Source organism: Ipomoea triloba, chromosome 1, assembly GCF_003576645.1.
Source record: "Ipomoea triloba cultivar NCNSP0323 chromosome 1, ASM357664v1".
NCBI lineage: Eukaryota > Viridiplantae > Streptophyta > Magnoliopsida > Solanales > Convolvulaceae > Ipomoea > Ipomoea triloba.
In genome coordinates, this window is record NC_044916.1 from 25,071,281 (window position 1) to 25,083,784 (window position 12,504).

Consider the following 12,504-nt stretch of genomic DNA (forward strand, 5'->3'; position numbering starts at 1 on the left):
GGGGGTTAGGTAAGAATACGTTCAATATAAAAAGTGTAAACACATCCACACCCTCCATCTTGAAAAATCTAGGATCTTACCATTACTAAATGTTCATGTTTACAATAATTATAAAATGATCCTGCTCTCAAATTTTTTTAATAATTATGAAAGAACCTTGAAGGATGGCTGAGATCAGTTATCACCTTTTTTTAGAAGAATTATATTCTCACTTGATCACCAAAGACCTTGTGGTCTAGTGGCACTCTGTGTCCTGGTTTACACTTCTACATGGATGATTGGAGTGGGTTCGAGTCTTGGTGGGCTTTAGTAAGTTGAGAAAGTAACTCGTCTTGGTGGGCTTTAGTAGGTTGAGAAAGTAACTAGTTTTGGTGGGCTTTAGTAGGTTGAGAAAGTAACTAGTCTTGGTGGGCTTTAGTAGGTTGAGAAAGTAACTATGAACATCGATCTGTACTACATTTTAACAAAGTCAGTAGTGCTGAAAAAAAAACCTGCTTATTAATTTATAATATCTATACATACGAACATTTAATCAGAAAATAATAAATTTTTGGAAAAATTGTCAAATAGGCCACTGAACTTATCGCGTTTGTGCAATTGGGCCATTGAACTTAATTAAAAAGTGTGCAATTCAACCATCAAACAAGTAAAATAAGTGCAATTAGGACATTTTTCTAAATTTTTTTAATTCAATTTGAGTTAAAAACATTTCAATATTGACTCCTAACTAGTATGGTAGAAGAAAATACCACTCTTAATACATATATGTTAGTAATATAATTGGATTTTACCAGAAAATTTTTGTAAAAATGGTCTAATTGCACAAATTTTGCTTGTTTGATGGTTGAATTGCACACTTTTTAAGTTCAATGGTCCAATTGCACAAAAGCGATAAGTTCAGTGGCCTATTTGACACTTTTTCTTAAATTTTTTTATTGGAGTATTAGCTTTTGTAATTCAAGCACATAGCGTTTATATATTATTAATTTATTTACCACACTCATACGATTGGTTGACATGCAAGTCTTTTACTTAAACTAAATCTTAACTATGGAGTATTATATAGAAATTGATATAATGTTTATGGCTTAAAAAAAATTCATAAGTACCATTTTTTTTTAGATAAGCATAAAGAAATACTAACTTATACAAAACGAGAAAACGCAATTCGTATTGAGTTTGTGGTTAGAAAAGGGCGAATACCTTAAGACAACTCTAAATCTTAACCAAACGAGCCGTACTATCCAATACTATTTTAGATTTATTCAATATTTTATTGTAATGTAAAAATATATATAAAATATGTATAGGTTGTATATGTATTATCAATAGTAACGTCATTATCTCATTTTTTTTTCAAATATAGAAAATGTTAAGAGTATCTTAATTTTTTAACATGAAATTAAATTGCTTTTATGCCTATTATATTACTTTTTATTTTGAAAAAATTGGCATAAGATTATAAGAATATCACGTAAGATTATGATCTTTGAGTGCTTAATAGTCATGTTAAACTCTCTAACTAACAAATTGTTATTTTTTCTATCAATAAAAAAGTTGTCTTTTTTATTATATTAAAATGTTTGTACGATCAATCAAATGTGATAATATTTATTTTTTTAAGAAAAGTGAATATTATATTACTTGTTGTTTAGAAAAACTCTTCTTCACTCAATTGCATATAAATAATCAAATGTTAAGGGACCGATTATCAACTTTGGGTATTGAATAGTCTTAAATTTCTAGGCCACCTGATACATCTTTAGCGGTGTTTACAATTCAGCGAGGATTTTGAATTAGTCATTCTGTCTTACCACAAAAACTCTGGTTTTATATTTACACCAAAAAAAAAAAAAAAAAAAAGCATATGGATAAGTGAGAGCAAAATAATTGAGAGAGTATTGATTAGTGAGAAGAGGGCATGCATTGGATGCCAGGCATGAGGCATCACATGAAGCCAACTGTTATGTGTCTAAAGAAAGTCAAAACAACCAAAACCCGTAGAATAAGTCAAGAAATCACCAATAATTACGCAAGAACATAACTGCCATCAACCAACCATTCCCTCTGATGAGCTAACGCCAACAAAAACACAGACTATGACAGACCATAATAAAACTGCAAAAACGTTTAAACCTTAAACAAACACCAACAAGAAAACCAAACAACAAAAATATAATTTTTTTTTAAAAATAAAAATAAAAATTAAAGAGAGGAGGAGAGAGGGTCTGCAGATTAAGCAATCTCTCTCTCTCCCATCAAATCATCATTTCACTAGCTAACGTTTGACCTACAAACAAAAAACAAAAACAAAATCTTTGTATAAAAAAAGTATAACGTACAGAAGATCAGAATTCAGAAGAATCATATCAGAACCCCCTTTTCTTCACAATCCAATATAATTATCCTGCATTAATTCTCTGCAATTTTTCCTCATTGTTTTCATGAAAAGCAGCTTAGATTCTTGAAAGTATAAAGGAAAGACAATAATGAGTAAGTTTTGGGCACTTTCGTCGACTCCCGACTCGCCTTCCTCGTCGTCTGGCCCGTCTCCGGAACAAGCGTACGATGATTCGGCTTTAGAAGGTTGTCAATAATGTCGTTAACTTTTTGGTTTTTGTTTCCCTGTCTTAATTTGGCTGGCTGATGTTCATCAGACAGTGGATGTTTTCTTGTTTTCTTGAAATATACAAGGCGTGGCGGCGAATGTAAAGCTATTGTTGAAGCTAATCCAGGACCACAAAGATGCGTGCAAGAAGGAGAAGAAAGATGGGCGGAGGATGCTGAGGGTGGCGACGATGATGACGATTCTGGACAACGTGAGGACGAGGATTCAGAAGTGCCAATCGTTCGGGACCAAGAAGCCCGATGTTGTCCTGTCGGAGGTGCCGCCGCGGCGGAGCTACACGGATCTTAGGGCGGGGATGAGGCGGTGCCATCAGGAGGCGGCGGGGGGCGATGAAGAGAATGCGAGGCTGAGGAGGGAGCTGAACGCGAGCACGGCGGCAAGGAAGAGCATGGAGATCATGTGCTCTAGCCTGGGGAAAGAGAAGGAGATCATGGCGGCGGAGCTGTCGCGGAAAGCCCACGAATTGAACGGAATGGAGGAGCTCATCAATGATCTAAAAGCCCAAAACCGGACATTGTTGGAGAAGGTACATTCTACATTCTGTCCTAAATGATTTTTTTTTAGAGTTAATATCCAATTTAGTTCGAAATTACAGTGGTTTGTCTGGATTTAGTCTAAATGATTTTTTTGTGTTTAATTAGATCATTGACTTTATAGTTTTACTCAATTGAATCATCGTTAAGATAGCTTGGTAATTTCATCTATATTATTATTTGAGTTAATTACTGAAATGGTCATTTGAGTATAGCAAAATTCTCGATTTGATTCCTGACTATTTTTAACCAATTAAGTCCCTCATCTTTAAAAATATTAAGCAATTTGATCCTATGTTTGTTTTGCCGTTAGACATCCATTAACTCGGGACCAAATTGGTAATTGTGCTATAGTTAAGAGATCATTTCGGTCATTACATAGCACCATTTTTTTTTCAAAAAGTTAATTACTGAAATGGTTCATTAACTATAGCAAAATTATCAATTTGGTCTCAAATTAACCGATGTCTAACGGCAAAACAAATGGATGACCAAATTGATTAAAAATTTTAAAGTTGAAGAACTTAATTGGTCAAAAAAATAGTCAATATTTATAGTTTCATTATAGTCCATGTTTATAGTTTCATTATAGTTAAGGGACCATTTCAATAATTAACTCTTAATATCCAATTTAGTCCCGACTATAGTAGTTTTACCCAAGTTAGCTTTCATGAAAAAATTACTATAGTCCAGAACTAAATTGCATATTAACTATTTATTGGGTGACCAATAAAACCTGCAACTATGTGTATATCGGGTAAATCCAACCTTGTGATCTTTACCAACAAAGGATCACAAGAAAATAAATCAGCATAAATTGTCATAACTAATTAACTGAGTCAAATCAAGAAGACTAATAAGCCGTTTGTCATTGGGAGTCGAAATTCAAACATGGTTGCTGCTTTTAGCATCTTAGCTTCTTAGGTTGATTAATTGTATTCTGGTTGTCAACAATGTGGTCTTCCCCGGGCAATTACAGGCACATGAACGTGCGTCGGAGCAAAAAGAGCAGGATAAATCGAGCAATAGCAGCAAAGGATCATCGTCAGAAGAGGATATGCAGAGAAACATGGCATTACATGAGCGAAACAAGACACTTTCGGAGCAAGTGCAGATAGCCCTGGACGGGTACAGATCCATGAAGAGTAGACTAAAGGAAGCGCAAGAGGAGAACGCGGCGATGCGGGCGACGATGGAGGAGATGGGGGCGAAAGTGTCGGCCAGCCTAGAGCGAATCCGCGGCTTCAAGGAGAAATTCTCCATGGAAGAAGAAGAAGGAGAAGAAGAAGGCAACATCCAGGGAGAGATAGCGGAGCTGGAGCACATGTTCGAGTGCTTCGAAATGCAGGTTTCCAAACATGGCGGCGGAGGGGTGAAAGGGGAATGCGTTAAACCCAAAGGAGGAGGAGAGATTATCAATCCTCGCAAGCCTTCAGTTCTAGCATGATTCGATTCGATTCTAGCTAGGAAATGCATATATGTGGATCGATCAATTGCATTTAGATTTCAAATCTAAGCTAAGCACCCAAGAACAATACAGTTTTTTGTGTTGGTGTTGGTGTTGTTGGTGTGTAATAAAATGGTGTGAATGAATGTATGAATTAATAGGAGGAGGTGCATGATTAGTGACATTATATATATTGTCCAAGTCAGGACACGAGCGGTCTCACCGCTCCAAATTAGAGTGTAATCATATTATGATTAGTCACATTGTGTTCATAGTGATTTGTTTTATATTTTATATTTTACTATTAATTGGTATGACCTAATGAGAAGACTTTCATATTATTTTTTCAAACAAAGAAATGTTTAAGAAATAATATAAGAAAGCATCGGTGGATGTAATAATAGTATATTATTGTCTTTGAATGAATGAGAAAGAATGTGATTCAACATGATATACAAGTTATATATAGAGCTGGAGACAAAACTTATATTTATATGTTATTAGTTAGAATAAATTTCACTTTAGATCCCTTTACTATGGTACATGTATCAAATTTGGTTATTAACTATTAAATTTTTAAATTAGATATACGATTATATAATTTGTATTGTTTTTGGTCATTGACTATTAATATTTTCAAATTAGGTACATGACTTTGTAATTTGTATCACATTTGGTTCTACCGTTTAATTTTTCGGCCAACTATTGCTGAGATTTTAACAAGAAAAATAATTTTTTTGGCAATAGTTGGTTGAAAATACTCTTTTAATTAGAACATATATATTATTTTCTGTTGAAATTCCGGCAATAGTTGGGAGGAAACTTGGTCAGACAATTGGACTAAAGAACCAAATATGATGCAATTTACATAGTTATGCACCTAATTTGTAATATTAATAGTTAGACAAGGACTAAATGTAATAAAATTATATAGTCGTGCATCTAATTTAAAAAAATATTAATAGTGAAGAACCAAATTTAATACATGTACAATAATCAATCAATTAAAAGATTATTCCGTACAAGTTTAGTCCAATTACAACAAGCTCTTTAAAATTAGGTAATTGTCTTAGTTAGAGTACTCTTCTAGTTTTCTTTGCCAAGCTTATTGCTACTCTTGGAGTAGATCTACTTTTCTTGGCCAAACCCCAAACCCACAGGTCGTTCAAAAATGGCACCGTTTTTTAAAGTAAAGAAATAGTTGCCGTCACAGCGCATTAAATGAAACTACAGTTTATCTCAAACAATACTGTCTCACATTTATTTTTATATTATCAAATGAAACTGTAGTTATATCAAAACGAAAATGTAGGTGTGTTGAAAGGAAACTGCAGTGTATATAAAATGAAACTGAATAACAGTTTCACATATTTGAGTGTATATTGTCCAATGAAACTATAGTTATATAGAAATGATACCGTAGTTGTGTTGTAATGAAACTATAGTGTATATAAAATGAAATTGAATAACAATTTCACATATTTGAGTGCATAATGTCGAATGAAACTGTAGTTATATCGAAAAGAAACTATAGTAGTTGTGTTGCAAGGAAATTGTAATGTATTTAAAATGAAACTGAATATGTTATACACATAGAGTTACTTTTTGTAGAACGACGCAGAACGGGTGCTGTTTCTTTTCATTAAAAGAAACGACGCAGAATGGGTGCCGTTTCTTTTCATTAAAAGAAACGACACCATTTTGATGTCTGGACTATCATGCATTGTGGATCGCGGTCCACAGTAAAATTTGCGCAAACCCACAACCTATTATGCTATCATCACTCCACCAACACACATATTGCGCTACCCCATAGCTAAACAATTGTTATTCCATGGACCCGCGCCGGGTCCAAAACCACGCCGTCTGAATTTAAAAAAAAATGCTTCCTTTCTTGTCGTTAATTTGATGTTTATCTTCATACTCGTTCCTCTATATTCATAATTTTTTAACTTTATATTCACAATTTTAGAACTTTATATTCACAATTGTATAACTGAATATTCACAATTTTAGATCTCAATATACAAAATTACAAAACACAATATTCACAATTGCAGAATTCTATATTCACAATATTTGAACTCTATATATATTCATAACTCTATATTCACAATTAAAGCACTCTATATTCACAATACATAACTCTATATTCAACAGTATAACACAATTTTTGAATATATATTCACAATTTGTGAACTCTATATTAGCAATTTTTAAACTCTATATTCAAAAAAAAAATAAAAAATCACTGGCTGAGGAAACGGTGCCACTAATAGTACCATTATTCCATAGCGCATTTTGGACCTAGGTCCACCTTGCAAGGTAGACCCGAGTCCATAGCCTAATTTGCAGTAGCGCAGCCAAACTCGGGGTTCATTTCCCTACATATAAATAAACCAAGTTCTCAAATGAAAATAATATAAATTGAAAAGAAAATTGATACTAATGGGATGTATTCAATCATGACTTTTATAGACTTTTAAAGACTTTGATGAGTTTTAAAAGTCTGGTGGTATTCAATTCAAACTTTTAGGGAGCCTTTAAAAGTCAGACGATATTTAATCAAAATTTTTGAAGAATCTTTAAAAGTCGGGTGGTATTCGAATATATGTGGTATTCAAAAAGTTATGAATCTGTGTAGACTTTTTAATTTTAGGACTTTTGTAAACGTTTCTTTCTCAAATATAAATAATTGAAATCCAACCCTCAACCCTAAGATTTCAAAATTTTCTTTCTACCAACTCTGAAAGTTTTCTCACTCTATTTAAACTCTATTTTTTTTCTCCATATTTAAACTTTACAAACCTTATATCTAAATTCAATAAATTATTTTTTCTTTTATTATCCTATATATTCTTCATACCTAAACTCTACCATTTTTTTCTCTATCTTAAACTTTACAATTTTCCTCTAAAAATTCAAAATAATATTATTTTTACTTCATTATTGCTAGTATATTTTGATTTTTTATGTTTTTTTTTCTAAGAACTTTTTATCCCTAACTTCTAAACTTTCTATACGAATTTTTCTCCCTAACTTCTAAATTTTCTATACGAACTTTTCTCTCTAACTTCTAAACTCTCTAAGAAATTTTTCTCTCTAAATACATGAACAAAACAAAATTTTAATCTATTCAAATTTTACTATATGTTTCATAATATTCATATAAATACTTGTATATTTTGATTTTTATTCTTTTTATATTTATATTCGTAAGATATTTTTTTCTTCTTTTTTTTAACAACATGCTACTACGAATAGCGAACTACTTTTCGCAACAACAATTTGAGTCTGTAAACAATAGCACCTTGTTGCTGTTCGCAGTAGTCCCAAATTGCTATTGCAAATAATAGGTCTTCGTTTGATGCGTAGTAGTATATCACGTATAATTTTTTTTTATATATTATTAATATTATATTTTTATTTATTTTTTAGTTTTATGCAACTAGTAATTATATTTTTGAATATTTTATTTGAACAATTCTATTACTATAAATTTTAGTGTTCCATATTATTATGAATTTCTTATGAAATAAATTTTATTTTTGTTGATGCTTATTAATACTATATAAATAATTAGCATATATGGATAAAAATAGGGATGGCAATTGTACCCGCACTCTACGAGTTACCCGCATCCCCGTCATACGAGTTTTAAAATACCCGCACAATTTGGGTAATAGGTGCGGGGATGGAGGAATTTTGTATATCCGCGTGGTATGGGGGCGGGTGCGGGAAGAGGTATTCCCACCCCGCACCCGCACATGCACTATATATATATATATATATATATATATATATATATATATATGAAATGTATCGTGTGTCTTGAATTCACAACCCTAAGGATGTCTACTTAATTTTAAACAAATTAAAACGTAAACAATAAAATAAACAAACCCTAAACTATGACATCCAGGATTGTTAACGCAGTTCGGAGCAATACTCCTACGTTTGCGGGGCCACTCAGGAAAACCCAATCAACTAAGAAAACCAAAGAGTTACAAGAAATAAAGATACCAACACCATTCAACAATGGACTACGTTGAGTACAAAATTATTTCTTCAAAACTACATTCGTGGATGAATTCGTGCAAGCCAATCATCAAGTCTTCATAAGCTGCATAATTAATCTGAACAGAGATCCGCAACCTCCATCTTTAACAATGAATAACGATAGAGAAAGCCATTAAATAATCCTTCGCAAACTGACAAAATGATAAATGAAGTAATATAGATAATTTGAAGTGATTTGTCCACTCTTGATTTCTGTAGTAAGCCGTGTATCAAAAATGAGTGACAAAGCCTTCCTTTTATACTTAAAAAACCAATCCCACTCCTGACTGTAATTTTCCATATGTTAGATCCCCACCAAAAACTCATCACCATGCATTTTAAATCAACGCCATAATTCCCGCACAGACAAAGAGTGATTCAAATGCCAAGCTGAAGCAAGTTCTGAAGTAGCATCAGGATTAGGTCTAGGCAGTTTAGGAAAACTAAAACACATTTAAACTTAGCCTAATATGTGANTATATATATATATATATATATATATATATATATATATATATGAAATGTATCGTGTGTCTTGAATTCACAACCCTAAGGATGTCTACTTAATTTTAAACAAATTAAAACGTAAACAATAAAATAAACAAACCCTAAACTATGACATCCAGGATTGTTAACGCAGTTCGGAGCAATACTCCTACGTTTGCGGGGCCACTCAGGAAAACCCAATCAACTAAGAAAACCAAAGAGTTACAAGAAATAAAGATACCAACACCATTCAACAATGGACTACGTTGAGTACAAAATTATTTCTTCAAAACTACATTCGTGGATGAATTCGTGCAAGCCAATCATCAAGTCTTCATAAGCTGCATAATTAATCTGAACAGAGATCCGCAACCTCCATCTTTAACAATGAATAACGATAGAGAAAGCCATTAAATAATCCTTCGCAAACTGACAAAATGATAAATGAAGTAATATAGATAATTTGAAGTGATTTGTCCACTCTTGATTTCTGTAGTAAGCCGTGTATCAAAAATGAGTGACAAAGCCTTCCTTTTATACTTAAAAAACCAATCCCACTCCTGACTGTAATTTTCCATATGTTAGATCCCCACCAAAAACTCATCACCATGCATTTTAAATCAACGCCATAATTCCCGCACAGACAAAGAGTGATTCAAATGCCAAGCTGAAGCAAGTTCTGAAGTAGCATCAGGATTAGGTCTAGGCAGTTTAGGAAAACTAAAACACATTTAAACTTAGCCTAATATGTGACAAATAATTAATCCAATATCCTAACATGTACCAATTGAACATTTCAATATTTATTGCATTTAATCATGTATCAATTGTACATTTACAATCTCCCCCTTTGTCAATTATTTGACAACACCTAGAATCAAGTATACTAATAGACTCAAAAAGAAAAAAAACTTGAAGAGTAAGCAATTTTTATTAAAAAATTGCCTTTAGTATACTTGATATCATCAACTATACTACAACTAGAGCATTAAACTGCCAGGACTTTCCATAAATATACTACGAGAGCTCCAATTAGAAAGATAAGCAATAATCAACATATATAAAAAATATCACATGAAAAGATCAGAAAATACCAGAAAATACCATACCAGATAATAAAGCTAGCTTCAATAACTTCCATACACATTCAGAATTGATAATTCATTAATCCAAACACCAATTATCCAATCTATCATAGGTGATCCATCATTCATCACAATATAGATAATTTATCCAACATCCAAATATCCAAAATGGAGACATCCAAAAAGAGATAGAAATCCAGTGATTACCAAAAAACTACTAATCCTCCCCCTCACCAAGTTACTCCCCCTTTTTGTCAAATGAATTGACAAAGGTGATCATCAGTGTCATGAGGTCGATGGAGTGCCCAAAAGATCTGTATCAGGGGCAGGTAGGGGTGTAAACGAGCCGAGCCGAGCTCGAGCTCGTTAATGAAGGCCCTGCTCGAGCTCGAGCTCGAGCTCGATCGAGCTTGAGAACTGATGTTCGAGCTCAAGCTCGACAATTTTCGAGCTGCTCGCGAGCAGCTCGTTTGTTCGGGCTCGAGTTCGAGCTTGAATTCAAGCTCGAGTTTAGGCTCGAACTCGAATTCGATTTTAATTTTGAGCTCCAATTTAATCTGTTTGATTTTAAATTTTTAGTATTTCAAATTTTAATTTTATAAATTTTAATATTATATGTGTGTGTATATTTATATAATATTTTATTATATATATATATATATATATATATATAATATTATTATTATTGATATTAATATTATATATATATATATATATATATATATATATATAGCTCACGAGCGGCTTGTCGAGCCACGAGCCTAAGATATTAGAGCTCAAGCTCGGCTTGTTTGTTAAACGAGTCGCTCGAACTCGGCTCGAGCTCGAATTTGACCGAGCTCGAGCCGAGCTTTAACCGAGCGGTTCGCGAGCTGCTCGCGAGCCACTCGACTCATTTACACCCTAGGGGCAAGATTCACATGATCAATCAGCATGAGTAAAGATTAATATCCACAACCAATTCACCAAATAATCCATTATCCCACCATCTTGATCAATATTCATATCTCATCCATGAACGTCCATATTCAAATGATAATAAAATGGCGATCCAAATATATGATAGTCCAAATAATACGATGATCCAAATGATAGTCCGAAAAAGATAATTCAAATAAACATGCTCCCGCTCCCCCTTAATTTGTATGTCGAGACTGTTTCATCACAATATCATCATAATTTCTTAGCGCTAGTTTCCTTGAAGCTGTAACATAAACCTGCAAAAGTAAAATAGAGACGAGAAACCCAGACCTAGAGGATAATACAACAAATAACACAAAAAAACACTTATAGTCACAAAAACAGAAATTGTCAATTTGGATCAAACAAAGCATGAAGATCAACAACTAAAGAAGAAGCATATTCAGGTAAAGCATATTCAAGCGCAAATTCACAACGGTTAGCACAGAAAGCACACACACAAAGTCAAAAACGGTCATGACCGGATCGAACAAATAACACAAAGACACATAGATTAACTCTGGCACCGATACAAGCAAATCAAGCACAACACATTCATAAACAGATAAAGCAGGCAGATGTCCAGAGAATAAAACAATAAATAATGGAGATACGCACAAAAAAAAACTTATGCACATTTAAAGAAGGCATAAAGAAAGCGTAAATAACATGTAAATAGATAGTAAAAACAATGGGATACCAAGACTCAAGTATTAAGGCAATACCAACTAAAGAATAAGAATTATTAGAAGGTACCAAAAAAATCCCGAAGAGGTTTTCCTTTCAGCTTTAATAATGGACTTAGTCTGAAAAAAAAACTTAGAGATTCCACATCTGAACAAAGTTCTTGATCTGGAAAAGAGAGTAAACTCTTATTAGGCAAAAAAAATACTTATTGAATTATTAAATACCTGATTTTATTTTGACGATGATCTTTCAATGTAGATTCTCCAATCCAATCTCTTTATCTTCTACTAGTTCCCGAGAATCATTTTTCTCTTGCGCTGCATGTGGTATAAATTGAGATATAAAATCTGCTTTCCTAACCCAAACTTGTTTTACAAATGGTGCAATGCGCTTGTTAGTGTATTTCTCGGCCCTTTGATCCTTGTAAAAGTAGTAACACTCCGGTCTGGTGTGTCCTCGAGTCCTGCAGTAATGACAAACAGGGTTATAAGGTTTATGTGTATGTTTATATTTCATTACAGTGTTGTTGCGGTGCCTTACTGTACTTGTTTCTGGAACATCCTCTGGACCTGGTCCAGTTACTTTGACAAAAATAGTTTGACCATTGTGTTTGTCCCT

At 33.1% G+C, this 12,504-nt stretch overlaps 1 protein-coding gene across 1 annotated transcript; it reads left to right on the forward strand.

Moving 5' to 3' along the window:
* Window positions 1–2,141: 2,141 nt before the first annotated feature.
* Window positions 2,142–4,903, forward strand: LOC116017334. Its single transcript, XM_031257899.1, has 3 exons — window positions 2,142–2,586; window positions 2,695–3,155; window positions 4,142–4,903. The coding sequence occupies exons 1-3, from the start codon at window positions 2,490–2,492 to the stop codon at window positions 4,607–4,609; spliced, it is 1,026 nt and encodes a 341-aa protein (XP_031113759.1). The 5' UTR covers window positions 2,142–2,489; the 3' UTR covers window positions 4,610–4,903.
* The last annotated feature ends 7,601 nt before the right edge of the window (window positions 4,904–12,504 follow it).